The 27873-nt window shown below is 39.4% G+C and overlaps 2 protein-coding genes across 3 annotated transcripts in view; one reads left to right on the top strand and one right to left on the bottom strand.

Moving 5' to 3' along the window:
• The window catches only part of LOC133563056 (tetraspanin-3-like), a 15816-nt gene extending 7374 nt beyond the window's left edge, over positions 1-8442 (top strand). Inside the window, exons 2-7 of one of the 2 annotated variants that reach the window (XM_061916981.1) lie at positions 2302-2493; positions 4005-4079; positions 4194-4295; positions 4383-4538; positions 4635-4718; positions 7848-8442. In XM_061916981.1, the coding sequence (XP_061772965.1) occupies positions 2302-2493; positions 4005-4079; positions 4194-4295; positions 4383-4538; positions 4635-4718; positions 7848-7940 (702 nt within the window). In that variant the 3' untranslated portion in view covers positions 7941-8442. The remainder of the gene's footprint in view (positions 1-2301; positions 2494-4004; positions 4080-4193; positions 4296-4382; positions 4539-4634; positions 4719-7847) is intronic. The other variant, XM_061916982.1, reaches the window with a different exon arrangement.
• Positions 8032-27873, bottom strand: part of pstpip1a (proline-serine-threonine phosphatase interacting protein 1a) — a 26440-nt gene continuing 6598 nt past the window's right edge. Inside the window, exons 2-15 of the mRNA XM_061916979.1 lie at positions 26833-26933; positions 26661-26735; positions 26557-26591; positions 23725-23831; positions 23599-23661; positions 18361-18465; positions 18220-18265; positions 18017-18096; positions 14259-14357; positions 10258-10354; positions 10058-10142; positions 9919-9983; positions 8777-8871; positions 8032-8709 (exon numbers count right to left, since the gene is read on the bottom strand). Coding sequence (XP_061772963.1) covers positions 8578-8709; positions 8777-8871; positions 9919-9983; positions 10058-10142; positions 10258-10354; positions 14259-14357; positions 18017-18096; positions 18220-18265; positions 18361-18465; positions 23599-23661; positions 23725-23831; positions 26557-26591; positions 26661-26735; positions 26833-26933 — 1185 coding nt within the window. The 3' untranslated portion in view covers positions 8032-8577. The remainder of the gene's footprint in view (positions 8710-8776; positions 8872-9918; positions 9984-10057; positions 10143-10257; positions 10355-14258; positions 14358-18016; positions 18097-18219; positions 18266-18360; positions 18466-23598; positions 23662-23724; positions 23832-26556; positions 26592-26660; positions 26736-26832; positions 26934-27873) is intronic.

Genomic DNA, 27873 nt, shown 5'->3' with positions numbered 1-27873 from the left:
GTACTTGGCCATATTTAGGTTTATGTCACTTATTTTAAGGTATAATGCACGTCAGTGTGTTAAGATGTCAGCTATACATGCTTTGCACTGTTGAAGTTCGATACAAGTCTTTTTCCCTCTGTTTAGTTTGGTGATTTAGGTGCAGGAATCCTGCAGAGAAGGATGTTGTAAATAAAGACGACATACACTCAGCAGACCCAAAACACAAACAGAGATAAAGCACAGTCGTGACAAAGAGGTATTTGTTTAATTATGTTTAATATCAAGATGAAAGTAAGTCGTGTTATATTGTTTGAATTTACTGTAAGAAATACAGTATACACTTCAAATTCAACATTATACGACTGCTAAGTACAGATATGTTCAAAATAAATGCCTCTGTGACACATGAAGATAGGTGAACACAATCTCTGTATAAATGACATTTGTAAAGTTAAAAAGGACTTAAAGTTAGTATTATTTGCAGATGACACAGCTGCGTTTCGTTCACACTAAAGCTTATACAAATAATAACAGAAGAAATTAACACAATAAAAAATATGGTTTGACAAAAACAGACTTATCTTTGAATCTCAGTAAAACAAAAATAATGCTATTTGTTAATAGTTGAAGGGAAAGTCAAACATAAATACAAATAGACGGAGTAGACATTGAAAGGGTAAAAGAAAACATATTTTTGGGTGCAATAATAGATGGTAAAATGAACTGGAAGCCTCATGTAAAAATATGCAACAAAGTAGCAAGAATCACGTCAATAATGAATAAAGCAAAACATGTTCCAGACCAGGGGTCAGCAAACCGCGGCTCTGGAGCCGCATCCGGCTCTTTAGCGCCGCCCTAGTGGCTCTCTGGAGCTTTTTCAAAAATGTATGAAAAATGGAAATGATGAGGGGAAAAAACATATTTTTTGTTTTAATATGGTTTCTGTAGGAGGACAAACATGACACACACCTCCATAATTCTTATAAAGCACACTGTTTATATTAAACATGCTTCACTGATTCGAGTATTTGGCAATCGCCGTTTTGTCCTACTGATTTTGGCGGTTCTTGAACTCACCGTAATTTGTTTACATATATAACTTTCTCCGACTTTCCAAGACGTGATTTATGCCACTTCTTTTTCTGTCTCTTTTTGTCCACCAAACTTATAACGTTGTGCATGAATGCACAAAGGTGAGTTTTGTTGATGTTATTGATTTGTGTGGAGTGCTAATCAGACATATTTGGTCACTGCATGACTGCAAGCTAATCGATGCTAACATGCTATTTAGGCTAGCTTTATGTACATATTGCATTATTATGCCTCATTTGTAGCTATATTTGAGCTCATTTAGTTTCCTTTAAGTCATCTTAATTCAATTTATATCTCGTGACTCACTATCTGTATGTAATATGGCTTTTAATTTTTTGCGGATCCAGACAGATTTGTTTTTGTATTTTTGGTCCACTATGGCTCTTTCAACATTTTGGGTTGCCGACCCCTGTCCTAGACCAAAAATGACTTCATATTTTCTACTGCTCATTAGTGTTACATATCTGAATTATTGTGTAGAAATATGGGAAACAACTACAAAAGTGCACTTCATTCACTAATTGTGTTACAAAAAAGATCTGTTATAATAATACATAATGTTGGCTATAGAGAACATACAAACACTTTATTTATTAAATCACAAATATTGAAATTCAATGATTTGGTGCATTTGCAAACATGTAAAAGGATGTACAAAGTAAACTATAACCTGCTAGCCAAGAATGCACAACAGTTCTTCTCAACAAAAGAGGAGAAATATAACACTTAAAACCTTGAGTATATCACTATGTGGAATTAAATGATGGAATGGATGAAGTAAAGAAGTTAAACAAAGCAGCAATATGATTCACTTTGAGAGACTGTTCAAACTACAAGTGTTCACTAAGTACACACAACAAGAATTATGATCAACAGCTACACTTTTTTTTTCCTTTTGAGATAAAGATTTTTTATGTGTTTAATATTTTTTTGCTTACTATTGTATATTATTTATTTATTCACTGTTCTGTTCCAGAGAAGAAGGACATGGGATAGACTTGCTATGGTATGAAAGGGGGTAGGATTAAATAACCTCCGCTTCTTCCTACTCCCTTTCGGACCTTCTGTAATGAAGCAAGTGGAAATATGTGATGCACTACATTGTATCGTATGCATGTTCAGTCCACATAAACTGAAACTAAAACTGAGCAATGTCAAACCTGCTGTCCAGTGTATGTTATGTCCGTCAGTCGGTCAGATGTTTAACACAATGTCATGTCTCCACAGGCGGCCGCCGGCATCCTCTGCTATGTGGGCGCGTACGTGTTCATTACGTTCGATGACTACGATCACTTCTTCGAGGACGTGTACACCCTCATCCCGGCAGTCGTCATCATTGCGGCCGGAGCGCTCCTGTTCATCATCGGGCTTATCGGCTGCTGTGCCACCGTGAGAGAGAGTCACTGTGGACTCACAGCGGTGAGTACCAACACACCACTGCTTCTAGCTCTCATCTCATTCCTTTCTGGAAGTGATCTACTATTTTTAAAGAGATGTATTATATTATAAAATCGAAATGTTTGCACTACTAGTGTATAGTACAGTATGGGGTCACCTTTACTTCCTGAAACCTTATTTCCTGGTGCGTGAGCGAGAATCCTCAAAGCTGTAAACATAAGGTAATAGGGTTGTCTCGATACCAATATTTTGGTACCCGTATCAAAATGTTTTTCGATAATTTTTCTATATAAAGGGAACCACAAAATATGGCATTATTGGCTTCATTTTAACAAACAATTTTAGGGTAGGGCAGCACGGTGGAAGAGGGGTTAGTGCATCTGCCTCACAATACGAAGTTCCTGAGTAGTCCTGATTTCAATCCTGGGCTTGACATCTTTCGGTGTGGAGTTTGCATGTTCTCCCCGTGACTGCGTGGGTTCCCTCTGGGTAATCCGGCTCCCTCCCACCTCCAAAGACATGCACCTGGGAATAGGTTGATTGGCAACACTCAATTGGCCCTAGTGTGTGAATGTGAGTGTGAATGTAGTCCGTCTGTCTGTGTTGGCCCTGTGATGAGGTGGTCGCTTGTCCAGGGTGTACACCGCCTTCCACCCGATAGTAGCTGAGATAGGCTCCAGCGTCCCTCGCTACCCCAAAGGGAATAAGTAGTAGAAAATGGATGGATGGATGGAATCTTAGGGTAAATGAAACATGTTTATTATTGCAATTTAGTCCTTAAATAAAATGTTGAACATACTAGACAACTTGTCTTTTAGTAGTAAGTAAACAAACAAAGACTCCTAATTAGTCTGCTGACTTATGCAGTAACATATTGTGTCATTTATCTAACTATTTTTTGTCAACATTATGAAGGACTAGCTGTAAAAATTGATTATTGATCTTACTTGTTCATTTACTGTAAATATCTGCTTGTTTTCTTTTTTAACATGTTCTATATAAACTTCTGTGACAGTTGTTGTGGCAACCAGGTAATGGGGATCCTTAATAAAATTCAAATCAAATCAAATCAAGCACACCTGTGAAGTGAAAACCATTTCAGGTGACTAAATATTGAAGCTCATGGAGAGAATGCCAAGAGTGAGTGAAAAAGTAATCGGAGCAAAGGGTGGCTATTTTGAAGAAACTAAAATGTAAAACATGTTTTCATTGATTTCCCCTTTTTTTTGTTAAGTACATAACTCCACGTGTTCATTCATAGTTCTGATCTGACAATCTACAATGTAAATAGTCATGAAAACAAAGAAAACACATTGAATCAGGACAAGGTGTGTCCTAACTTTTGTCCTGTACTGTATATAAATATACTTAAAGCAATAAATTGCCATTCCGAGAAGGCAAGGCAACTTTGTTTATATTGCACGTTTACAACAATTTTTAAATTGGACCAAAGGGCATAGAGCAAAAAAAAGGGACAACTGTACATGGTTTTCGTCTGCAACCTCGGGTGACCTTCAAAATGTTCTCCACAGTTTGTCGTCATTTTGCTGCTGGTTTTTCTGACGGAAGTAGCAGTTGTGGTTCTTGGATATGTTTACAGAGCAAAGGTGAGAAAGCTTTATGTTGTCGCCCTGCAGGTTTGTCAAGGAATGTCCACAATGCAATGTTTTTTTTGCCATCATATTGGATATTTCCCTGTCAAGTTGTTGTGTCATCTCCAGGTTGAAGATGATGTGAATGACACTATTCAGGAAGTCTACAATGAGTACAACGGCACGAACAGCAACGCACAAAGCCGCGCCATTGAATACCTTCAGAGGCAGGTCAGGAAGGACAGGAAGCAGGGTGACATATTTTGTGCATTTGGGGGTTCACTTGTCATTACAAAGCAGACTTTTTTACATTTGCAGCTTGAGTGCTGTGGCATCCACAACTACTCCGACTGGCAGAACACACCCTGGTTTAAAGTGTCCAAAAACAACAGGGTGCCCGTCAGCTGTTGCAAAGCAAACATTGGCGGAGTCTGCACAGGGTCCCTCGCTCATCCTGAAGATCTTTACCAAGAAGTAAAAAAGCTTTAAATCGCCAGAACCAGTTTGCTTTTTTGTCTCCACGACAAATGTTTAAATGTGTCATCATACAATGTCCGTGTTTGCTTGTAGGGCTGCGAGGTTCTGGTGGTGAAGAAGTTGAAGGAGATCATGATGTATGTCATCTGCACCGCCTTCACCTTTTCCGCCATACAGGTATTTCCTCCCAGATGTTGTCCTTGTGCCTGCGTGTTTTACACATTTCTACATAGTCCATACCAGTGTTTTTCAACCTTTTTCGAGGCAAGGCACATTTTTTGCGTTGAAAAAATGCAAAGGCACACCACCAGCAAAAATCATTGAAAAACAAAACTCAGTTGACAGTAAGAAGTCGTTGTCGCAGTTGTTGGATATGACTTTAAAGCATTAGCAAGCATGCATGACTATAGCTCTTGTTTCAAAGTAGGTGTACTGTCACCACCTGTCACATCACACCCTGACTTATTTTCACTTTTTTGCTGTTTTCTTGTGTGTAGTGTTTTACTTCTTGTCTTGCGCTCCTATTTTGGTGGCTTTTTCTCTTTTTTTGGTATTTTCCTGTTTTAGCAATCAAGAATATTTCATTTGTTTTTATCGTTCTTTGTGGGGACATTCTTGATTGTCATGCCATGTTTTGACGTACATTGTGGACGCCTTCCTTGCCCCACAGTAAGTCTTGTCTGTTGTCCAGCATTCTGTTTTTGTTTACTTTGCAGCCAGTTCAGTTTTAGTTTTGTTCTGCATTGCCTTCCCTAAGCTTCAATGTCTTTTCTTAAGAGCACTCACTTTTTGTTTATTTTTGGTTTAAGCATGAGACACCATTTTACCAGCACACTGCCTCCCGCTGTTGCCGACTTCTACAAAGCAATTAGCTAGCGGCTGCCACCTATTGATATGGAAGAGTATTACACGGTTACTCTGCCCAGCTCACATCACACCCTGACTTATTTTGAGTTTATTGCTGTTTTCTTGTGTGTAGTGTTTTAGTTCTTGTCTTGCGCTCCTATTTTGGTGGCTTTTTCTCTTTCTTGGTATTTTCCTGTAGCAGTTTTATGTCTTCCTTTTGAGCGATATTTCCGGCATATGCTTTGTTTTAGCAATCAAGAATATTTCAGTTGTTTTTATCCTTCTTTGTGGGGACATTGTGGATTGTCATGTCATGTTCAGATGTACATTCTCTTTGCTCCACAGTAAGTCTTTGCTGTTGTCCAGCTTTTTGTTTTTGTTTACTTTGTAAGCCAGTTGAGTTTTAGTTTTGTTCTGCATAGCCTTCCTCAAGCTCTGAAGCATTTTTTTAGGGGCGCTCATCGTTTGTTAATTTTTGGTTTAAGCATTAGAAAGCTTTTTACCTTCACACTGCCTCCCGCTGTTTCTGACATTTACAAAGAAATTAGGTTCCGGCTGCCACTTACTGATATGGAAGAGTAAGTCATTTGCAGACTATAATTACTGTTTTGAAAAAAATATTTTTAACCCAAATAGTTGAAACTAGATAATCCCCAACAGCACACCAGACTGTATCTCACAGCACACTAGTGTGCCGCGGCACAGTGGTTGAAAAACACTGGTATATACTATAATAGTGTTCTTTGAAGTGAATTAGCTCATGGTAGGCCAGTGTTGGCTTTTGCTTGCCCTTTTTAAAGAGCTATTTCCTCCAGCAAGGCTAAAATGCATCAACGATCGATTCGTATTGGCTCCTAATCATCCTAGTTCTAAGTTTTACTGTAAGTAATGGTAATGGTCTGAAATTGTAATTCGGTAAAATACCTGTGAAAGTAGTCAGATTGTTTGATAATTTATTTTCGAAATTACAAAATGGCATCATAGTAAAAAAAAAAAAGTATATGCTCAGTAGTATTACTATTTTATGTTGTTGATTGGCAGAAAACTGTCTCATAATGCATGAAAGTGTCCGCAGACAAAGTATGTTTCCTTACCTCAGGGGTCGGCAACCCAAAATGTTGAAAAAGTCATATTGGACCAAAAATATTAAAAAAAAAATCTATCTGGAGCCGCACAAAATAGTCTTATGTAAGTCTTTTAACGAAGGCAACACATGATGTGAGTGTCAATATTAGCTATAATAGCCTACTATCAAAATGACAATGTGTTAAATTTGATATTTATTCTACACATTTTTACAACATTGGAAAACATTAGTAAAACAGAGGCTTCTCCGAGTGTGAGATAACTCCTGGAAATTATGAGTTTAGAGTGGCCAAAGGTATAGATGTGTGTCAAAGGTAAAAGAAACGGCAGGGTCTCTTCTTCTAATGGATTTATTACAATCTTTGCAAGCTTGGTACCGTTTGCTGTGGTCTGGAACAACAAGGCACACAAACAACTATCAGAAATGCAGCCAATAGTACATGCAGTTAATGTTTCATAAGACATGCAATTATAAATTAAATACACAGAGGACATAAGTAAAGGAAATTAAATGAACTCAATTACACCTAAAAACGAAGCGTAATAATGCAATATGTACATATAGCATGTTTGCATCGATTTGCTTGCCGTCATGCACTGACCAAATATGCCTGATTAGCACTTCAACAAGTCAATAACATCAACAAGGTTCACCTTTGTGCATTCCCGCACAGCATAAAACATTTGGTGGACGAAATGAGACCAAGAAGGAGTGGCATAAAACACGTCTTTCTGTGGCAGTGGGAGAAAGTTGTAAGACTATAAAAATGGGAGCCATTACCTCCCTGCTTGGCAGTCAGCATCAATGGTTGGAATTGGGGGTTAAATCACCAAAAATTATTCTCAGGCGCGGCCACCACTGCTGCCCACTGCTCCCCCTCACCTCCCAGGGGGTGATTAAGGGAATGGGTCAAATGCAGAGGACAAAATTCACCACACCTAGTGTGTGTGTGACAATCATTGGTACTTTAACTTAACTTAACTTAAAATGGAAACAAACTACGGTGAGTTCAAGGACTGCCAGATTTATTAGGACAAAACGGCACTCGCTAAATACTCTCATCAATGAAGCATGTTTAATAGAAACAGTGGGATTTCTAACCATTAGAGGTTTGTGTCATGTTGTCCTCCCACAGAAACCCTATTAAAACAAAAAATATATTTTTTCTCCTCATCTTTTTCCACTTTCATACATTTTTGAAAAAGCTCCAAGGAGCCACTAGGGCGGCGATAAAGATCCGCGGGTTGCCGACCTCTACCTTACCTCCATTTATTCAAAGCAAAATAACAACAATCCGTCTTTGATGTCTCAAGATGGTGCAGGTATACCTCCATAAATAAATGGATGTAATACAACTCTCTCTTCCCTGTCAGATATTGGGCATGTTGTCGGCGTGCGTGGTGCTGTGTCGCAGCAGAACTGATCCCGCCTACCAGCTCCTCATCACGGGAGGTACCTATGCTTAAGACCCCTTGGCAATCGCCGGGACGTAATCTATTACCCGGCTAACTTTGAAGACACTACTCTGAAGCTGCATTCATATTTTTTCCACAAAACTGTTACCCAAATCCTTAAATGGTGGCAAGGAATGATTTCATGAATGTTATAAGCGAACCAAAATGTACTGTACAGAAGACTGGTACAGTCGGGGTTCCTTTTGATTGTGGCACTGTGTGCGCCAGACTGTAAGACTACTAACATGATTCTTGGTACTGTACCGTATTGCTCCTTTTGGGCTGAAGGCTATCACCAGCTCTTGTTTGTTTACTCCAAACATTAACTCTATCACCTGCTTATTACTGTATGCAAACCTCAATATTGTACATAAGTTAGATTTTTAATTTGTATATCACACTATTTAAGTTAGCATTCTCCTTAGACTTTCCCTTGATTGTAGTTTTAGTAGATCCATTGAATGTAGTGTTTGAGACCTATGAATGTAAATAAAATATCAGGGGAGAGTTTGAAGTTACGTGAATTTATTCAGTTTTTTCGTCCAGGGAATTCCATAGAAAATCAGCTTGCATACAAAAGATTCTTTGTCGATGTGATATTTTAAAAATATTTACAAATAATTATGTTTTAGTGCCATTGTGAAAAAAGTCATTCTTCGGCAAGGTAGGAGCCTGGGACCAGCCCAGTTTGGCCGCAGATCTGCACCGTCCACCAGCCGTCTTCACCCTGGTGTTTGACCAGCACAATGTCGCCCACAGACATGGAGAGCTCATCATCTCTCTAAAGAAAGACAACAAAGCGTTATTTTTGTCTCCGTAGTCAAAGCACAAGAGGCAGGAGCACTGACCTGGGCCACGTAATCGTACTGCGCCCTGTACTGCCCACTCTTCTGGGACACCTGAATCACAGGGATGTCGGCGTAAAGTCCATCTAGTGTTTCACCTGTGGAGTTATACAGGTTACTCACTTATATTTTGAAAATATTGGATTCATCCCACACAAGGAAATGCTCAAGGGGGTAAAAGTAGTAATGAGAGCTTAAAATGTCTTGAGGCTTGAAGCATTCCTTTCAAAAGTAAACAAAAACATGGCTGACTGTGCGAAACAGGTTGTAATGAATGGTGGTATCTAATAAATACTAAGGGTGTAACGGTACACAAAAATGTTGGTTCGGTACGTACCTCGGTTTAGAGGTCATGGTTCAGTTCATTTTTGGTACAGTAAGAAAACAACAAAATATAAATGTTTTGGTTATTTATTTACCAAATTTATAAACAATGGCATAACATACATTTACACACAGGGTCCATTGCCACACAGGGTCCATTGCCACGGTTAATGTGGTCAACATATATCAAATAAAAACTAAAAGAGATAAGTCTCATAATGGTTTCTTAACAAAACCTTTCTACAAACCCCGTTTCCATATGAGTTGGGAAATTGTGTTAGATGTAAATATAAACAGAATACAATGATATGCAAATCCTTTTCAACCCATATTCAGTTAAATATGCTACAAAGACAACATATTTGATGTTCAAACTGATAAACATTTTTTCCCAAATAATCATTAACTTTAGAATTTGATGCCAGCAACGCGTGACAAAGATGTTGGGAAAGGTGGCAATAAATACTGATAAAGTTGAGGAATGCTCATCAACCACTTATTTGGAATCTCCCACAGGTGTGCAGGCTAATTGGGAACAGGTGGGTGCCATGATTGGGTATAAAAGCAACTTCCATGAAATGCTAAGTAATTCACAAACAAGGATGGGGTGAGGGTCACGAATTTGTAAGCAAATTGTTTAACAGTTTTAGAAACAACATTTCTCAACGAGCTATTGCAAGGAATTTAGGGATTTTACCATTTACCATCTGCTATGATATGCTGTGTAGTATTAAGCAGAGTTATTTCTTTCTTTTGACACTGACGTGTACAATATAAGAATAACTTTGATATAATTGATACTTCACATGTACTTTGTTTACCTGGGTCGTCATGTATGTTCATAGTGGAGCCAGACAGAGCGGTCCCTTGAAGAAGATTTGAAAACCTACACATGGGAAAAGTGTAACACATGTCAATGTTCAGTGTAATTGCTCAATCATTCACATTCCAATGTGTTACTTTTTCATGACTTCGCCAACAAGTCCCGTGCTTCCATTTCTGGCACCTGTAGCCTCCCTCTCGTACTTTTGGTATTCAATGGCCGCTACGAAAAGAAAGATAAAGCGTTAGAAATGAAAAGCGCACACATTGAGTGTGGGTGACGAGATGCAAATGTTCATCATATCAGATTCAAATGCCAAGTCAGGAAGGGTTCCTACCTGGACGGGTTGAGCCGGTGCCTTTGAGTCCAACAAAGCTGTTCATGTCTATGAAGATGTCACACTTCTCCAGGATTTTCCTCACATTCTCGTAACACTGAAGCAATTTTAGCAAGCATGAGTTGAGTATTGATGGCATCCATACCAAGGTGGGTTTTATATTGATACTTTTATTGCAGTTAATCTTCTATATGTCCATTAATTTCTCAATTTTCCTCTTGTGTCGGTGCAAACCAAACAATTAAACAAGGCGACACGGTAAAGAATCTGGGTATTATCTTTGACCCAACTCTCTCCTTTGAGGCACACATTAAAAGCGTTACTAAAACGGCCTTCTTTCATCTCCGTAATATCGCTAAAATTCGCTCCATTCTGTCCACTAAAGACGCTGAGATCATTATCCATGCGTTTGTTACGCCTCGCCTCGACTACTATAACGTATTATTTTCGGGTCTCCCCATGTCTAGCATTAAAAGATTACAGTTGGTACAAAATGCGGCTGCTAGACTTTTGACAAGAACAAGAAAGTTTGATCACATTACGCCTATACTGGCTCACCTGCACTGGCTTCCTGTGCACTTAAGATGTGACTTTAAGGTTTTACTACTTACGTATAAAATACTACACGGTCTAGCTCCATCCTATCTTGCCGATTGTATTGTACCATATGTCCCGGCAAGAAATCTGCGTTCAAAGGACTCCGGCTTATTAGTGATTCCCAAAGCCCAAAAAAAGTCTGCGGGCTATAGAGCGTTTTCCGTTCGGGCTCCAGTACTCTGGAATGCCCTCCCGGTAACAGTTCGAGATGCCACCTCAGTAGAAGCATTTAAGTCTCACCTTAAAACTCATTTGTATACTCTAGCCTTTAAATAGACTCCCTTTTTAGACCAGTTGATCTGCCGTTTCTTTTCTTTTTCTTCTATGTCCCACTCTCCCTTGTGGAGGGGGTCCGGTCCGATCCGGTGGCCATGTACTGCTTGCCTGTGTATCGGCTGGGGACATCTCTGCGCTGCTGATCCGCCTCCGCTTGGGATGGTTTCCTGCTGGCTCCGCTGTGAACGGGACTCTCGCTGCTGTGTTGGATCCGCTTTGGACTGGACTCTCGCGACTGTGTTGGATCCATTATGGATTGAACTTTCACAGTATCATGTTGGACCCGCTCGACATCCATTGCTTTCCTCCTCTCCAAGGTTCTCATAGTCATTGTCACCGACGTCCCACTGGGTGTGAGTTTTCCTTGCCCTTATGTGGGCCTACCAAGGATGTCGTAGTGGTTTGTGCAGCCCTTTGAGACACTAGTGATTTAGGGCTATATAAGTAAACATTGATTGATGTTTTTAAATTGTTACATTTTTGGTATTTTAGTGCACTGAAATTATTGTTATTTTTTTAATATTAACCACACTTTTGAATTTGGAATATTCCTAATTAATCACAGGTTATTAATCACTCACATAATATCCATCCATCCATCCATTTTCTACCGCTTATTCCCTTTTGGTGTCGCAGGGGGCACTGGCGCCTATCTCAGCTACAATCGGGCGGAGGGAGGGGTACACCCTGGACAAGTCGCCACCTCATCGCAGCTCACATAATATAACTTAACTTGAAAAAGACTCTATTACCTACCTGGGCAAGTTAAGGCCTGAGGGCCGCATGCGTACCTTTTAAGCTTTTCAATCTGGCCCGCCGGACATTCCCAAATAATTGTTTTAGATGTTTAAGATGGAAAGTTTAGCTGCGATTATGATCTGCACTCTTGTTTTCTAATGACCGTAAGTCTTCAACTATACAAAGTATTTTAATGGTCGGAACCTGCATTTTTGCGTAATATACTACAAACCCCGTTTCCATATGAGTTGGGGAAATTGTTTTAGATGTAAATATAAACGGAATACAATGATTTGCAAATCCTTTTCAACCCATATTCAATTGAATGCACTACAAAGACAACATATTTGATTATTCAAACTCATAAACTTTATTTTTTATTTGCAAATAATAATTAACTTAGAATTTCATGACTGCAACACGTGCCAAAGTAGTTGGGAAAGGGCATGTTCACCACTGTTACATCACCTTTTCTTTTAACAACACTCAATAAACGTTTGGGAACTGAGGAAACTAATTGTTGAAGCTTTGAAAGTGGAATTCTTTCCCATTCTTGTTTTATGCAGCGCTTCAGTCGTTCAACAGTCCGGGGTCTCCGCTGTCGTATTTTACGCTTCATAATGCGCTACACATTTTCGATGGGAGACAGGTCGGTACTGCAGGCGGGCCAGGAAAGTACCCGCACTCTTTTTTATGAAGCCACGCTGTTGTAACACATGCTGTATGTGGCTTGGCATTGTCTTGCTGAAATATGGTACTTTAACTTAACTTTAATAAGCAGGGGCGTCCATGAAAAAGACGGCGCTTAGATGGCAGCATATGTTGTTCCAAAAGCTAAATGTACCTTTCAGCATTAATGGTGCCTTCACAGATGTGTAAGTTACCCATGCCTTGGGCACTAATGCACCCCCATACCATCACAGATGCTGGCCTTCGAACTTTGCGTCGATAACAGTCTGGATGGTTCGGTTCCCCTTTGGTCCGGATGACATGATGTAGAATATTTCCAAAAACAATTTGAAATGTGGACTCGTCAGACCACAGAACACTTTTCCACTTTGCATCAGTCCATGTTAGATGATCTTGGGCCCAGATTAGCCAGTGGCGTTTCTGGATGTTGTTGATAAATGGCTTTCGCTTTGCATAGTAGAGCTTTAACTTGCACTTACAGATGTAGCGATGAACTGTATTTAGTGACAGTGGTTTTATGAAGTGTTCCTGAGCCCATGTGGTGATATCCTTTAGAGATTGATGTCGGTTTTTGATACAGTGCCGTCAGAGGGATCGAAGGTCACGGTCATTCAATGTTGCTTTCCGGCCATGCCGCTTACGTGGAGTGATTTCTCCGGATTCTCTGAACCTTTTGATGTTGAAATCCCTAAATTTCTTGCAATTGCACTTTGAGAAACGTTGTTCTTAAACTGTTTGACTATTTACTCACGCAGTTGTGGACAAAGGGGTGTACCTCGCCCCATCCTTTCTGGTGAAAGACTGAGCATTTTTTGGGAAGCTGTTTTTATACCCAATCATGGCACCCACCTGTTCCCAATTAGCCTGCACACCTGTGGGATGTTCCCAATAAGTGTTTGATGAGCATTCCTCAACTTTATCAGTATTTATTGCCACCTTTCCCAACTTCTTTGTCACGTGTTGCTGGCATCAAATTCTAAAGTTAATGATTATTTGCACACACAAAAAAAGTTTGAGTTTGAACATCAAATATGTTGTCTTTGTAGCATATTCAACTGAATATGGGTTGAAAAGGAATTTCAAATCATTGTATTCTGTTTATATTTACATCTAACACAATTTCCCAACTCATATGGAAACGGGGTTTGTACTTGATATCGTCTCGATACCAAAATTGCCCGAATTGCGACTCCAATTTACTGAAGATCAACCGGGGCCACCGTAATGCACGGTCTTACCTGGGCTGAAGACCAGGGGCCAATTAGTGGCCCCCGATTTTGACACCGGAATGCAAAGATTGGTGTTCATGGCTGTCAATCATAGATAGCTCTCCTTTGTGTAGCAATTGTGTTCTCTCTTTCGGCTGTGTTACTTTTTTCCCACCCCTCACGTCACAGGTGTGCGTGGCGAGCGTGCCGACTACTGAGCTAAAAGCAACGGCGATCTCATGTGCCCGTCGCAAACAAGAAGTATTCATAAATACAATTACTTTTAAAATGAATTATAATTTTGCATTGTTGAGTTAGCATCTTGAGAAAAGTTGAAAAGAAAACAAAATGCTATGCTTGCTTCAATTAAGTTTGTAGCTACATTGAAATGGCCACAAAATATGCTCCTGAAAATCAGTTGATCAGGGTGTAGAGATTATGTTCTCTGTGCCACTCTTTGAAAAGCCCCACTTTAGACGTGTGACGACTCACCTCATCGTCCTTCACACACAGCATGGACAAATGATTACAGTGCACCCACAACTCGTTCCTCAGGACTTGCAGACGCTCCTCTTCCTGCTGCTGAAACATCTGCAAGGCATTGCAACTCCTTACAACAAATATATGACATACAGTACAGGCCGAAAGTTTGGACACACCTCATATCAATGTAATGTTTTCTTTATTTTCATGTCTATTTACATTGTAGATCGGGGGTCACCAACGCATTGCCCGCGGGCACCAGGTCGCCCGTAAGGACCAGATGCGTCGCCCGCCGGCCTGTTCTAAAAATAGCTCAAATAGCAGCACTTACCAGTGAGCTGCCTCCATTTTTTGAATTGTATTTATTTACTAGCAAGCTGCTCTCGCTTTGCTCGAGATTTTTGATTCTAAGAGAGACAAAACTCAAATAGAATTTGAAAATCCAAGAAAATATTTTAAAGACTTGGTCTTCACTTGTTTAAATAAATTCATTTATTTTTTTACTTTGCTTCTTATAACTTTCAGAAAGACAATTTTAGAGAAAAATACAACCTTAAAAAGGATTTTAGGATTTTTAAACACATAACCTTTTTACCTTTTAAATTCCTTCCTCTTCTTTCCTGACAATTTAAATCAATGTTCAAGTAAATTTATTTTTCTTTATTGTCAAGAATAATAAATACATTTTAATTTAATTATTTATTTTAGCTTCTGTTTTTCGACAAAGAATATTTGTGAAATATTTCTTCAAACTTATGATTAAAATTCCCCAAAATTATTCTGGCAAATCTAGAAAATCTGTAGAATAAAATTTAAATCTATTTCAAAGTCTTTGGAATTTCTTTTAAAATTTTTGTTCTGGAAAATTCAGAAGAAATAATGATTTGTCTTTGTTGGAAATATACCTTGGTCCAATTGGTTATATATTCTAACAAAGTGCAGATTGGAATATAACCTATTTAAAACATGTCATCAAAATTATAAAATTAATCTTAATTGGGAAAAATTACTAATGATGTACCATAAATTATTTTTTTAATTTTCTCAAAAAGATTCGAATTAGCTTGTTTTTCTCTTCTTTTCTTCGGTTAAATTTTGAATTTTAAAGAGTCGAAATTGAAGAGAAACGATACTTCAAAATTTAAGTTTCATATTTTTTGTGTTTTCTCCTCTTTTAAACTGTTCAATTAAATGTTTTTTTCATCATTTATTCTCTACAAAAAACTTCCGTATAAGGAAAAAAAATGTACGATGGAATGACAGACAGAAATACCCTTTATTTTATATATATTTATCTGTTTCTATATATATTTGTTGTGAGAAATTATTAAGATGATCAGTGTTTCCACAAAGATAAATATCATTAATTATTAATAATAACATAAAGTTAAAGGTAAATTGATCAAATTGGCTATTTCTGGCAATTTATTTAGGTGTGTATCAAACTGGTAGCCCTTCGCATTAATCAGTACCCAAGAAGTAGCTCTTGGTTTCAAAAAGGTTGGTGACCCCTGATGTATATTGTCACATCAAAACTATGAATGAACACATGTGGAGTTATGTACTTACAAAAAAAGGTAACATAACTGAAAACATGTTCTATATTCTAGTGTCTTTAAAATAATCACCCTTTGCTCTGATTACTGCTTTGCACACTCTTGGCATTCTCTCCATGAGTTTTAAGAGGTAGTCACAGGAAATGTTTTTTACTTCACATGTGTCATGTGACAATCTCCAATGTAAATAGTCTTGAAAATAAAGATTGAATGAGAAGGTGTGTCCAAAATTTTGGCCTGTACTGTACATTCTTTAAAGATGCCTCAACAATCGAATCGTAATGGAATCGTGAAGTGCCCAAAGATTCCCACCTCTACTAGGCATCATGGGAAATGTGGTCTTCTTCTGGCGAAACACTACCGCTTTGGTCAACCACAACTGAAAGTTCTTAAGAGTCAGTATTTCACATGAGTGCACAGGAACTGTTGGCCCAAATTGGAATCGACCAGAACGTTCAGAGGAATTTGGCAGAATTTAACTGTTTCACAGCGATAAGAACGACCATTTTTTTTCAGTCTGCTAGTTTTTATGACCTTATACCCTCTGCCTGATGGCAGCAGGTCAATCTGACCAGAGTGTGGCCTGTCCTTCATTATTTCCACTGAATTCATGGAAATGAAACATGAACAAATGAAATTTATGGAGATAATTGTTGCATTTGCACCTTTGAAGCTCATGGAGAGAATGCCAAGAGTGTGCAAAGCAGTAATCACAGCAAAGGGTGGCTATTTTGAAGAAACTAGAATATAACATAACTCCACATGTATTCATTCATAGTTTTGATGCGACAATCTACAATGTAAATAGTAGGGGTGTAACGGTACGTGTATTTGTATTGAACCGTTTTGGTTCGGTGCTGAGGTGAACCGAACGAGTTTCCAGACGGACATATTAAGTGGCGGAAAAAATACTCAAAAAGCCGGACATTTGAGGCATTTAAGAAACTGTGCCCTGACAGCCCCCAAAAGAGGACATGTCCGGTGAAAAGAGGACGTATGGTCAGTTTATCCTAGCCCGGTCGTTGCTAGCACCGGACATGTCCTTTTTTGCTAATATGCTAGCAGCGACCAGGCTAGGATAAAGTGACCATATGTCCTCTTATTACCGGACATGTCCTTTTTTGGGGGCTGTCAGGGCAGAGTTTCTTAAATGCCTCAAATGTCCGGCATTTTGAGTTATGGTTGCGTGTGTTAACAATGTACGTTCAGGGTTAAGAAGGGGTTAAAAACAAAACACATTTTTCGCGCAACAGCAGCATTCGTGAGGGAGGGGCAGAGAGCGAGAGAGTTATGATAATCGCGCATGTGTCGCCAAGCTCTGCTTTTTATCCATTGATTTATCAGATTTAATTCTTTATTATCTATGGCCGGGGTGTCAAAAGTGTGCCCCGGAGGCCGTTTGCAGCCCACAGCTAATGTTTTAAAGGCCCACGGCATATTCTAAAAATACTATTAAAATAAATTTAAAAAATAACAGAAGTGACATAAAAAAGCTTGAAGGTTAAATGTAATTTAGAAAAAATTGCAATGTTGACTAATAAAACAAAGCTGTTTTTTTTTTCTTTCAAACTGTCATTGCTCAAAACATAATATTGAATCAAAATCAATGTTATTATGAATTAATGATCTATCCAAGGTTCCCATTACTTCCCATCAAATATTCCACTGAGAAAAATATTTTTGGTGGAAGATTTAGCAAATTTGGTAAATAAATAACCAAAAAAATTATATTTTGTTGTTTTCTTACTGTACCGAAAATGAACCGAACCGTGACCTCTAAACTGAGGAACGTACCTAACCGAAATTTTTGTGTACCGTTACACCTCTGGTAAATAGTCATGAAAATTGTACTGTGTTTGATTGATTGATTGAAACTTTTATTAGTAGATTGCACAGTACATATTCCGTACAATTGACCACTTAATAGTAACACCCGAATAAGTTTTACAACTTGTTTAAGTCGGGGTCCACGTTAATCAATTCATGGTAAACTCACGTTGATGCAATATGCAAACTAACAACTCATTGAATTGTTCCTGCAGTGTTGCCTCAGTACTTCGTTTGCCAACTTAGGAAGTCTGTAGATTAGTAACTCATTTTATTGTCTAGGTTTAGGAAGTATTGCACATCCTCTTCGAGAAAACAGGCAGAGTATTGCCAGTCTTTCTGTAGAGTTCTACCAACTGTACATTCCCTGCCACGAGTTCTTACCTCGCACATGTTGCTGTGCGTTGATTCCCATTCTTGACGGATATTGTCCAGCTGATTAATGTTGGACATGTACTGTCTCTCTAAAAAAAACATTAGCATGTGTCAGTAAAAAAGTATGTTAATTCAAGTCACAACTGTTGTGACTTCCTCCGATAAAAGGGAAGTTCTTGTGTGAACAGCACAATTAGTCTTTAACTTCTTACCGGCCTCCTCTGCAGCTTCTTTGCATTGTCTGGATTTGTTGCTCAGCTAAACATAAGATTAGTATTACTACTTCTACAATTTTGCACAGAATCTAGTAAAAAAAAAAACATTTAGACAACAATTCACAAATTAAATCTTACCTTGTCCATTTGCTTGGGAGTGACTGTGGAAGAGTTGCTCATCTTATCGAATGTTTGCTCGGCCTCGTCGGCTTCTCTGCAGCGTTGCTCATAGTGTCGCTCTGACTGCAATGCACATAGACACCACATGAAACGACCAACAAACTACACAACTATGAAGTCTAAAGTCAAAACAACATGGATGCATGCATTCCAGTGTCGAGCTGGAAAAACATCACAGCTGTCGTCATCAAGTTTACCATCAAAAAAGCAATGTGGCGCTGCTGAGGCAGAGATGAAATAAAAAATACAACTCATGAAGACAGAACAACTTTACAATAGTAACATAGATTATGGCAAATTGTACAATACAACATTCATTGACTATCACCATTAAGTTATTCCGTATTTTTCAGACTATTAGGCGCACTTAAAATCCTTTCATTTGCCTTATAACCCGGTGTGCCTAATGCACGGAATCATTTTGGTTGTGATTACCGACCTCAAAACAATTTTATTTGGAACATGGTGTAATGATAAGTGTGACCAGTAGATGGCAGTCACACATAAGAAATAAGTGTAGACTCCAAGATGACGCCAGTAAACAACACCAAAACTTTAAATGTTATATTGAAATAAATAACAATGCACACAGCGCTCAAAAATCTGTAAAAATGTTTTCAGTACGACTTTGGTAAGCCATGAAGCCGCACCGCTTGATGGATTGTCGGCGCATCAAACATTATTATTACAGTATTATTAAGGGTGTGTATGTAAGGACTGCAAAATGGCATCTATTAGCGGACATTATCTGGTGTTTTGTTTCACAATATTATGCAAAACCAACTTTTCTTACTTTCTGGTACCTGCTGATGTGTATTTGGGATCTGCATAAGTCCTAAAAATGTGCGCGCATCCTCAATTGTAGTCCGTGCCGACTCCGTAGTCATCAGCTTCTTTTTTTTCCTCTACCTAAAACACAATACTCTTTTTCAACACCTTTGTTTCTTTAACCCAGTAAATGAACCAACAATAAGTTATTAACTTTGTACTCTTTTTTTTTTTTTTTTTTTTTTCCCAACACCTTCTGTTTCATACAGGAAGTGAACATGGTTTAAACAAGTAAAAGTTATGGTGTGAATGAACCACCAGTAAATGACACAGCAGGATTGAATATGAGCTTTGCTTCCTCTTACTCCTCTTCAGATCATGTTGAACGATGACAATGATGTTCCTTCATGTTCAACATGTTGGAAACAAGTAATCATGTCACAATACAAACTGGTCAAGCATACATCCAATAAACCAGGGCTTCTTAAGCTTTTTGATCTGGGGGCCCACTCAACTATTAACACTGAATTGGTAATCTTACCCTTGATTTGAATCCTTTCCAATAATTATATCCAACCTATGCAGAGTTTACAACTTTGTCCAATGATATGAAACAATGTGTTCATCACAAAGATGATTTAGTTAACACTTTAACCTTAGGGTCAAGTCAAGCTGACTAGAAAAATCATTACTAATTAAATATACTATATGACGAGGGACTGACAAATAACGGGCAAAAAATTAAATGTACGTAAAATTACCCATCCATCCATTTTTTACTGTTTGTCCCTCTCAGGCAGGGGTCTCAAACGCACGGCCCGCGAAACGTTATGTTTATGTTGGTACGGCCCACGAGTATGATATGAATAGCGCTTTACAGCATCTTACTTGAATACCCTCAATTTTTCCGGGAGGCTACCAGTTTCAGTGCCCCTCCAGGGATGATCATTCTCCTGAATTTCACCCAAAGAACAACATCAAGGGGGCACCGTGGATGCACTGCCTTTGACGTCCTCAGCAACCCGTACAAAGAGCATGCGAGCCCAGCCACATGTTGTGTTTTACATCTGATAACGAAGTGAGCGACTGCAAGACATAGTTGATCAACAGCCATACAGGTCACACTGAGGGTGGCCATACAAACAACTTTAATTAACACTGTTACAAATATGTGCCACACTGTGAACCCACACCAAACAAGAATGACAAACACATTTTGGGAGAACATCCGCACTGTAACACAACATAAACACAACAGAACAAATACCCAGAATCCCATGCAGCCCTAACTATTCCGGGCTACAATTTACACCCTCGCCCCCTATTGTAGCCCGGAAAAGATAGGGCTGCATTGGATTCTGGGTATTTGTTCTGTTGTGTTACGGTGCGGATGTTCTCCCAAAATGTGTTTGTCAATCTTGTTTGGTGTGGGTTCACAGTGTGGCGCATATTTGCAACAGTGTTAAAGTTGTTTATACGGCCACCCTCAGTGTGACCTGTATGGCTGTTGATCAACTATGTCTTGCAGTCACTTCCGTGGGTCTGCAGAATTCTCTTACAATGTGTGACTGGGCCGGTTAATGGTTGTATGATGGGTAATCTGACGAGGCGCAGGTTGTAGAGGACGCTAAAGGCAGTGACGTCACGGCACGCCCTTAATATTGTTGTCTGGGTGAAAACCGGGAGAATGATTGCCCCAGGAGATTGTAGGTAGGGGCACTGATTATCGGGTGTTTCCCGGAAAGGTCGCGAGAGTTGGCAAGTATGTTGCTAGGGCGGGAAAGTAATTCAAAAAGGGTGAATTCATCAAAAACTGAATGTTAGATTTTTGTAAAGAAATCTTTGCTTGCGGCCCAGCCTCACCCAGTTTCTGCATCCAATGGCCCTCAGGTAAATTGAGTTTTAGACCCCTGCTCTAAGGGTAACAGGAGGGCTGGAGCCTATCCTAGTTTTACACAAGCGGAAGGCTGGGCCAATTATATTGTGCGGTAACAGTTCGAGATGCTACCTCAGTAAAAGCATTTAAGTCTCACCTTAAAACTCATCTGTATACTCTAGCCTTTAAATATACCTCCTTTTTAGACCAGTTGATCTGCCGCTTCTTTTCTTTCTCCTATGTCCCCCCCCTCCCTTGTGGAGGGGGTCCGGTCCGATGACCATGGATGAAGTACTGGCTGTCCAGAGTCGAGACCCAGGATGGACCGCTCGTCGGGACCCAGGATGGACCGCTCGCCTGTATCGGTTGGGGACATCTCTACGCTGCTGATCCGCTTGAGATGGTTTCCTGTGGACGGGACTCTCGCTGCTGTCTTGGATCCGCTTGAACTGAACTCTCGCGGCTGTGTTGGAGCCACTATGGATTGAACTTTCACAGTATCATGTTAGACCCGCTCGACATCCATTGCTTTCGGTCCCCTAGAGAGGGGGGGTTGCCCACATCTGAGGTCCTCTCCAAGGTTTCTCATAGTCAGCATTGTCCCTGGCGTCCCACTGGATGTGAATTCTCTCTGCCCACTGGGTGTGAGTTTTCCTTGCCCTTTTGTGGGTTCTTCCGAGGATGTTGTAGTCGTAATGATTTGTGCAGTCCTTTGAGACATTTGTGATTTGGGGCTATATAAATAAACATTGATTGATTGATTGATTGATAAATAAATAAACTAAATCGATAATGAATATGTTTTTTTTAACTAAACTGTCAATAAAAATTAAAGTGCAAAAAATAAATACAGCAGCCTTCACCACTTTAGTCATAATTTTTGCTCTTAAGAAACTTCTTTATGACCTTAGATCTATGCTTTTACTGTTGGTTTGAGATTACGATGTACGGACCACAGCTGAGAAACTGATATTTTGTGGCAGCCCAACCGTGGGCCACAGCCCTACGGTTGAGAAACACTGCAAAACTGCCTAACCACTGTACCCGACGAGACAATCATTGACCCAATCAACTAACCGTAACACAATTCAAACAAACCCACTATAGACAATTTGTCTGTTAATGATAACGAGGGCTGTCAACATTAACAAATGAACGCATGTGATCAATTAAAACAAATGATCAGGTTATCATAAAGGACCGAAGATTATTCACCTCTTGGTTAAGGCTTAACCCGGAAGACGAGTGCATTGTTACACTGTCTGATCGCGATGAAAGGCTTCTAAACAAAACTCTAGATACAAATTAAAGCTGCAAACAGCGATGGACGGGAACGCTTTAGCTGCTGCCCCCGCCACCCCGGTAGAATATGTATGGATGGATTATTACGCAGAGAAAAAATTATATACACGTGTTAGACACCAGTCTCATAGTAATAACAGTTGTAAAGTTACTTGGGCATTTTATAAGGACGCATTGGGGCTGCCATTTTGAGACTAATGCGAGACTGATTCGTGGATGAGGAAAGTGAGAGTGAAGGACTAGAAAAAAGAAAAAAAAAAGACTATACAGTTGAAAATCCCATATCTGCTTATTGTGTTACTAGTGTTTTAGTGAGATTATAAGGTCGTACCTGTACAACCTGAAGGTCGGAGGGGTGTGGCCACAGGTGTGGTGACCGCCAGTGTCTCCGAGGGAAGCCACGTTTCTCGACGAGGCGAAGCCAGCCATTGGGGCCGGGCTGAGATTTTATTTTTTTTCCCCCTCCTCCACGGTGGAAGCATCCGACGGTCGGGGGCGGCCGGTGGGAGGAGCCAAGAGAGTCCGCAGCTGCCTCTTTGACAGGTGCAGGAGGAACGACGCAAGCTCTCCGCTCATGTCTACGGTAAGAGCCGACTTATTACCACCATTTTCTCACCGAAACCTGACATGTGGTAGGGAACCATGTTCGCTTGACCGCTCTGTTCCATAGTAAAGTTTCACAATCATCTTTTGGGAATGTAAACAAGGAAACACCGGCTGTGTTTGTGTTGCTAAAGGCGGCCGCAATACACCGCTTCCTACCTACAGCTTTCTTCTTTGACGTCTCCATTATTCATTGAACTCATTGCAAAAGATTCAGCAGCACAGATGTCCAGAATACTGTGGAATTATGCGATGAAAACAGACGACTTATAGCTGGGAACGGTGCTGGAACAAAATGTCCAATACAATGCATGCTGCACGTGTCATCATACCACGACGTTTTAGCATGATACTTCCATGCGAAATTTAAAATTGAAATTTAGTCAATTAAAGCGGCTGTATTGGCATGTGTTGCAATGTTAATATTTCATCATTGATATATAAACTATCAGACTGCGTGGTCGCTAGTAGTGGCTTTCAGTAGGCCTTTAAGGACATTCACATGTGTGGAAATATAAAAACTATGTCATTTTAAAAGTCTACCCCACATTTCAGGACCCCCTTTTAAAACCTCTGAGGGCCCCCTGGGGCCCCTGTTGAAGACCCTTGCTTCAGTAAATTTGATTATTTGAAACACTGGTTCTTACTTCCATAGTTTTCTTGTAGAAGGAGACTTTGGTCTTGTGGACTTTCTCCATGATGACTTCCAGCTGAGACAGATAAAGTTCATCAATGCAAAAATGACAAACTTGTATTTCAAATAAGATTGCAACCTTTTTTCTCTGCTCCTTCTGGTTCTCCCGTAACTGCTCCATTCTTCTGGCGTCTTCCTTCAACAGGACAGACAGCTGAATGTGCAAGTTGCCAATTCTTTCCATTTCTGGAAAAAACACAACTTGTTTCCATGGAGGGCCGCATGCAAGTCATGGCTGCCTTCAGAGGGCCGCTTGTAACAGTGAAGGTAAGAATTTAAAAGTATCATTGTATTTGCTTATTGGATTATTGTACGTACCAATTGATGTTTGAAATGGTAAGTCAAGGAGATGAGCAGATATTGAAGTACAAACTTGTATTTATTATTATTTTTACAAACTATCATACAATATATAATAATTTTGGGTGCTAAACATTTTTTTTTTTTTTACGAATTATTTAAATAAACAAAACATTTTTTAGACCAGGGGTCACCAACGCGGGCACCAGGTCACCCGTAAGGACCAGATGAGTCGCCCGCTGGCCTGTTCTAAAAATAGCTCAAATAGCAGCACTTACCAGTGAGCTGGCTCTATTTTTTAAATTGTATTTATTTACTAGCAAGCTGGTCTCGCTTTGCTCGACATTTTTAATTCTGACAGAGACAAAACTCAAATAGAATTTGAAAATCCGAGAAAATATTTTAAAGACTTGGTCTTCACTTGTTTAAATAAATGCATTTATGTTTTTACTTTGCTTCTTATAACTTTCAGAAAGACAATTTTAGAGAAAAAAATACAACCATAAAAATGATTTTAGGATTTTTAAACACATATACCTTTTTACCTTTTAAATTCCTTCCTCTTCTTTCCTGACAATTTAAATCAATTTTCAAGTATTTGTTTTAATTGTAAAGAACAATAAATACATTTTAATTTAATCCTTCATTTTAGCATCTGTTTTTTCAACGAAGAATATTTGTGAAATATTTCTACAAACTTATGATTAAAATTCGAAAAATTATTCTGGCAAATCTAGAAAATCTGTAGAATCAAATTTAAATCTTATTTCAAAGTTTTATGAATTTCTTTTTAAATTTTTGTTCTGGAAAATCTAGAAGAAATAATGATTTGTCTTTGTTAGACAGAAATACCCATTTTTTTTATATATATAGATTTATTTATTAAAGGTAAATTGAGCAAATTGGCTATTTCTGGCAATTTATTTAAGTGTGTATCAAACTGGTAGCCCTTCGCATTAATCAGTACCCAAGAAGTAGCTCTTGGTTTCAAAAAGGTCTCTATGCCTACCTGCTGCACTATGTGTCATACGTCAGCAACCAAAAGGAGGTTTTGTTATTATTATACCAAATAATACATCAAAAATCAGTTTGAATGGAGAATCGTGTTGAATTGAGTATCGATAACGAATCAAATCCTCACCCCAATAATAGCAATCGAATGGTGAGGTGCCCAAATATTTAAACCAATAGCAATTGAATATTTGTATATATATCAACGTTTAAAACATATTATATTTTATAAATTTTTTGCTGTCAAAATGGAAACAATTAAAAAATATTAAGTCAGAAAGATGAACTCCAAAAGCAGTGAAGTTGTCATGTTGTGTAAATAGTAAATAAAAAGACAACACAATGATTTGCAAATCCTTTTCAACTTATATTAAATTGATTAGACTGCAAAGACAAGATATTTCATCTTCACACTGAGAAACTTCATATTTGTTTTGCCAATAATTATTGACTTAGAATTTAATGGCAGCAACACATTGCAAAAAAGTAGTCAGAGGGGCATTTTTAGCAGTGTGTTACATGGCCTTTCCTTTTTTATCAACACCCAGTAAAGGTTTGGGAACTAAGGAGACACATTTTTGAAGTGGAATTCTTTCCCATTCTTGCTTGATGTACAGCTTAAGTTGTTCAACAGTCCGGGGTCACTGTTGTGGTTTTTTAGGCTTCATATAGCGACGTCCACAGTTTCTAAAAACAATCTGAAATGTGGACTCGTCAGACCACAGAACACTTTTCCACTTTACATCGGTTCATCTTTGATGAGCTCAGGCCCAGCGAAGCCGGCAGCGTTTCTGGGTGTTGTTGATAAATGGCTTTAGCTTTGCATAGTAGCGTTTTAACTTGCACTTACGGATGTAGCGACCGACTGTAGTTACTGACAGTGGTTTTCTGGAGTGTTCCTGAGCCCATGTGGTGATATCATTTACACACTGATGTAGCTTTTTGATGCAATACCGCCTGAGGGATCCAAGGTCACGTGCATTTAATGTTACGTGCAGTGATTTCTCCAGATTCTCTGAACCTTTTGATGATATTACGGAGCGTAGAAGTCTAAATCCCTAAATTCCTTGCAATAGCTGCTTGAGAAATGATGTTCTTAAAACTATTTGCTCAGACGTTTGTCGACAGTGGTGACCCTCGCCCCATCATTGTTTGTGAATGACTGAGCATTTCATGGAAGCTGCTTTTATACCCAATCATGGCACCCACCTGTTCCCAATTAGCCTGTTCACCTGTGGGATGTTCCAAATAAGTCTTTGATGAGCATTCCTCAACATTCTCACTCTTTTTTGACACTTGTGCCAGCTTTTTTGAAACACATTGCAGGCATCAAATTCCAAATGAGCTAATATTTGCACAAAATAACAAAGTGTGAAAATGAAATATCTTGTCTTTGCAGTCCATTCATTAGAATATAAGTTGAAAAGGATTCGTTGTATTCTGTTTTTATTTAGCATTTACACAACGTGACAACTTCACTGCTTTTGGCTTTTGTACCCACATTGTTCCCAGGCCACATTAAATGAGGTGTGGGGCCACCTGAACTAGGCTGAGATTGTGAATGCAAAAAAAGCCAACAAATCAAATGGAATTCTCTTACGTGTTTTCATCTCATCAATGGATGTTCTCAGCGTGCTGCGGAAACAAAGAAGTGTTGAAAGGATGCGAGGACGTCAACATTCTGCACAAGTGCAAACCACACACCAGATCTCGTAGAAACCCCCAACCTTGCGTGAGATGGCGACCAACTCCTTACCATACTTCTCCTCCGCTGACGCCCTAGAGTAGACAACCACCAACATGCAGTCAGGGCGGTGACATCACCGGCTTTCACCACAACTTAAGCACCTCGCTCTGAACAACTCTACTTTAGCACCTCATTTTCAACAAGTCTTCCATGTCTTTGCACGTCCGCCGACCGTCGTTCAGCCTCTGGATGATGGCCTCGTAGCCAGCGGTACTGATAAAGTTTCCTCCCTGTGGAACACATGACCGCGCAGTGTGTTACGTGTAATATGATCTAGTATAGTGCAGGGGTCTTGTCATTTAGAGCAGTGTTTGCTAACCATAGGTGGCGACTTGTCCAGGGTGTACCCCGCCTTCCGCCCGATTGTAGCTGAGATAGGCGCCAGCGCCCCCCGCGACCCCAAAAGGGAATAAGCGGTAGAAAATGGATGGATGGATGGATGAAGGGCCGTGTTCACTTTTAGGAGGACACTTTGAGACATCGGTGTCCAAAGTGCGACCAGCGGGTCATTTTTTAACGGCCCCACGGCACATTTTAAGAATACAATTGAAAAAAAATTCAAAACATAAAAAGTGGTATAAAAGAGCAAACAGGTGAAATGTAACAAGCAATGCTTTAATAACACAAAGCTGCCAGGCAGGCTGTTTCTTTCTTTAAAAAATAATAATGAATCAAAATCAATGTCATTTTGAATTATTGACCTATTCAAGGCTTCGATTACGTCACATTAAATATTCCACTTTGAGATATTTTTGGGGGAGAATGTTGCATGTTTTGTGTTTTGCCATATAACAAACTGAGCTGTTTTTTAAAAGAAGGGCCTAAAACATGGGTGTCAAACTCTGGCCCGCGGGCCAAATCTGGCCCCCCGTGTAATATAATTTGGCCCTTGAGGCAATATCAATTTAGCATTAGAGCTGGCCCACCGGTGTTATACAGCGTCAGTGCCGCTGTAACACCGCATTCACCGCTAATACTCATACTTGCCAACCCTCCTAATTTTCCCGGTAGACTCCCGAAGTTCAGTGCCCCTCCCAAAAATCTTCCGGGGCAACCATTCTCCCAAATTTCTACTGAATTCCACATGGACAACTATATTGGGCGCGTGCATTTAAGGCACTGTCTTTAGTGTTCTCTACAACCTGTCGTCATGTCCGCTTTTCCTCCATA

This window comes from Nerophis ophidion, linkage group LG12, assembly GCF_033978795.1.
Source record: "Nerophis ophidion isolate RoL-2023_Sa linkage group LG12, RoL_Noph_v1.0, whole genome shotgun sequence".
Taxonomy (NCBI): Eukaryota; Metazoa; Chordata; class Actinopteri; order Syngnathiformes; family Syngnathidae; genus Nerophis; species Nerophis ophidion.
This window is presented reverse-complemented; position numbering and strand designations above follow the sequence as displayed.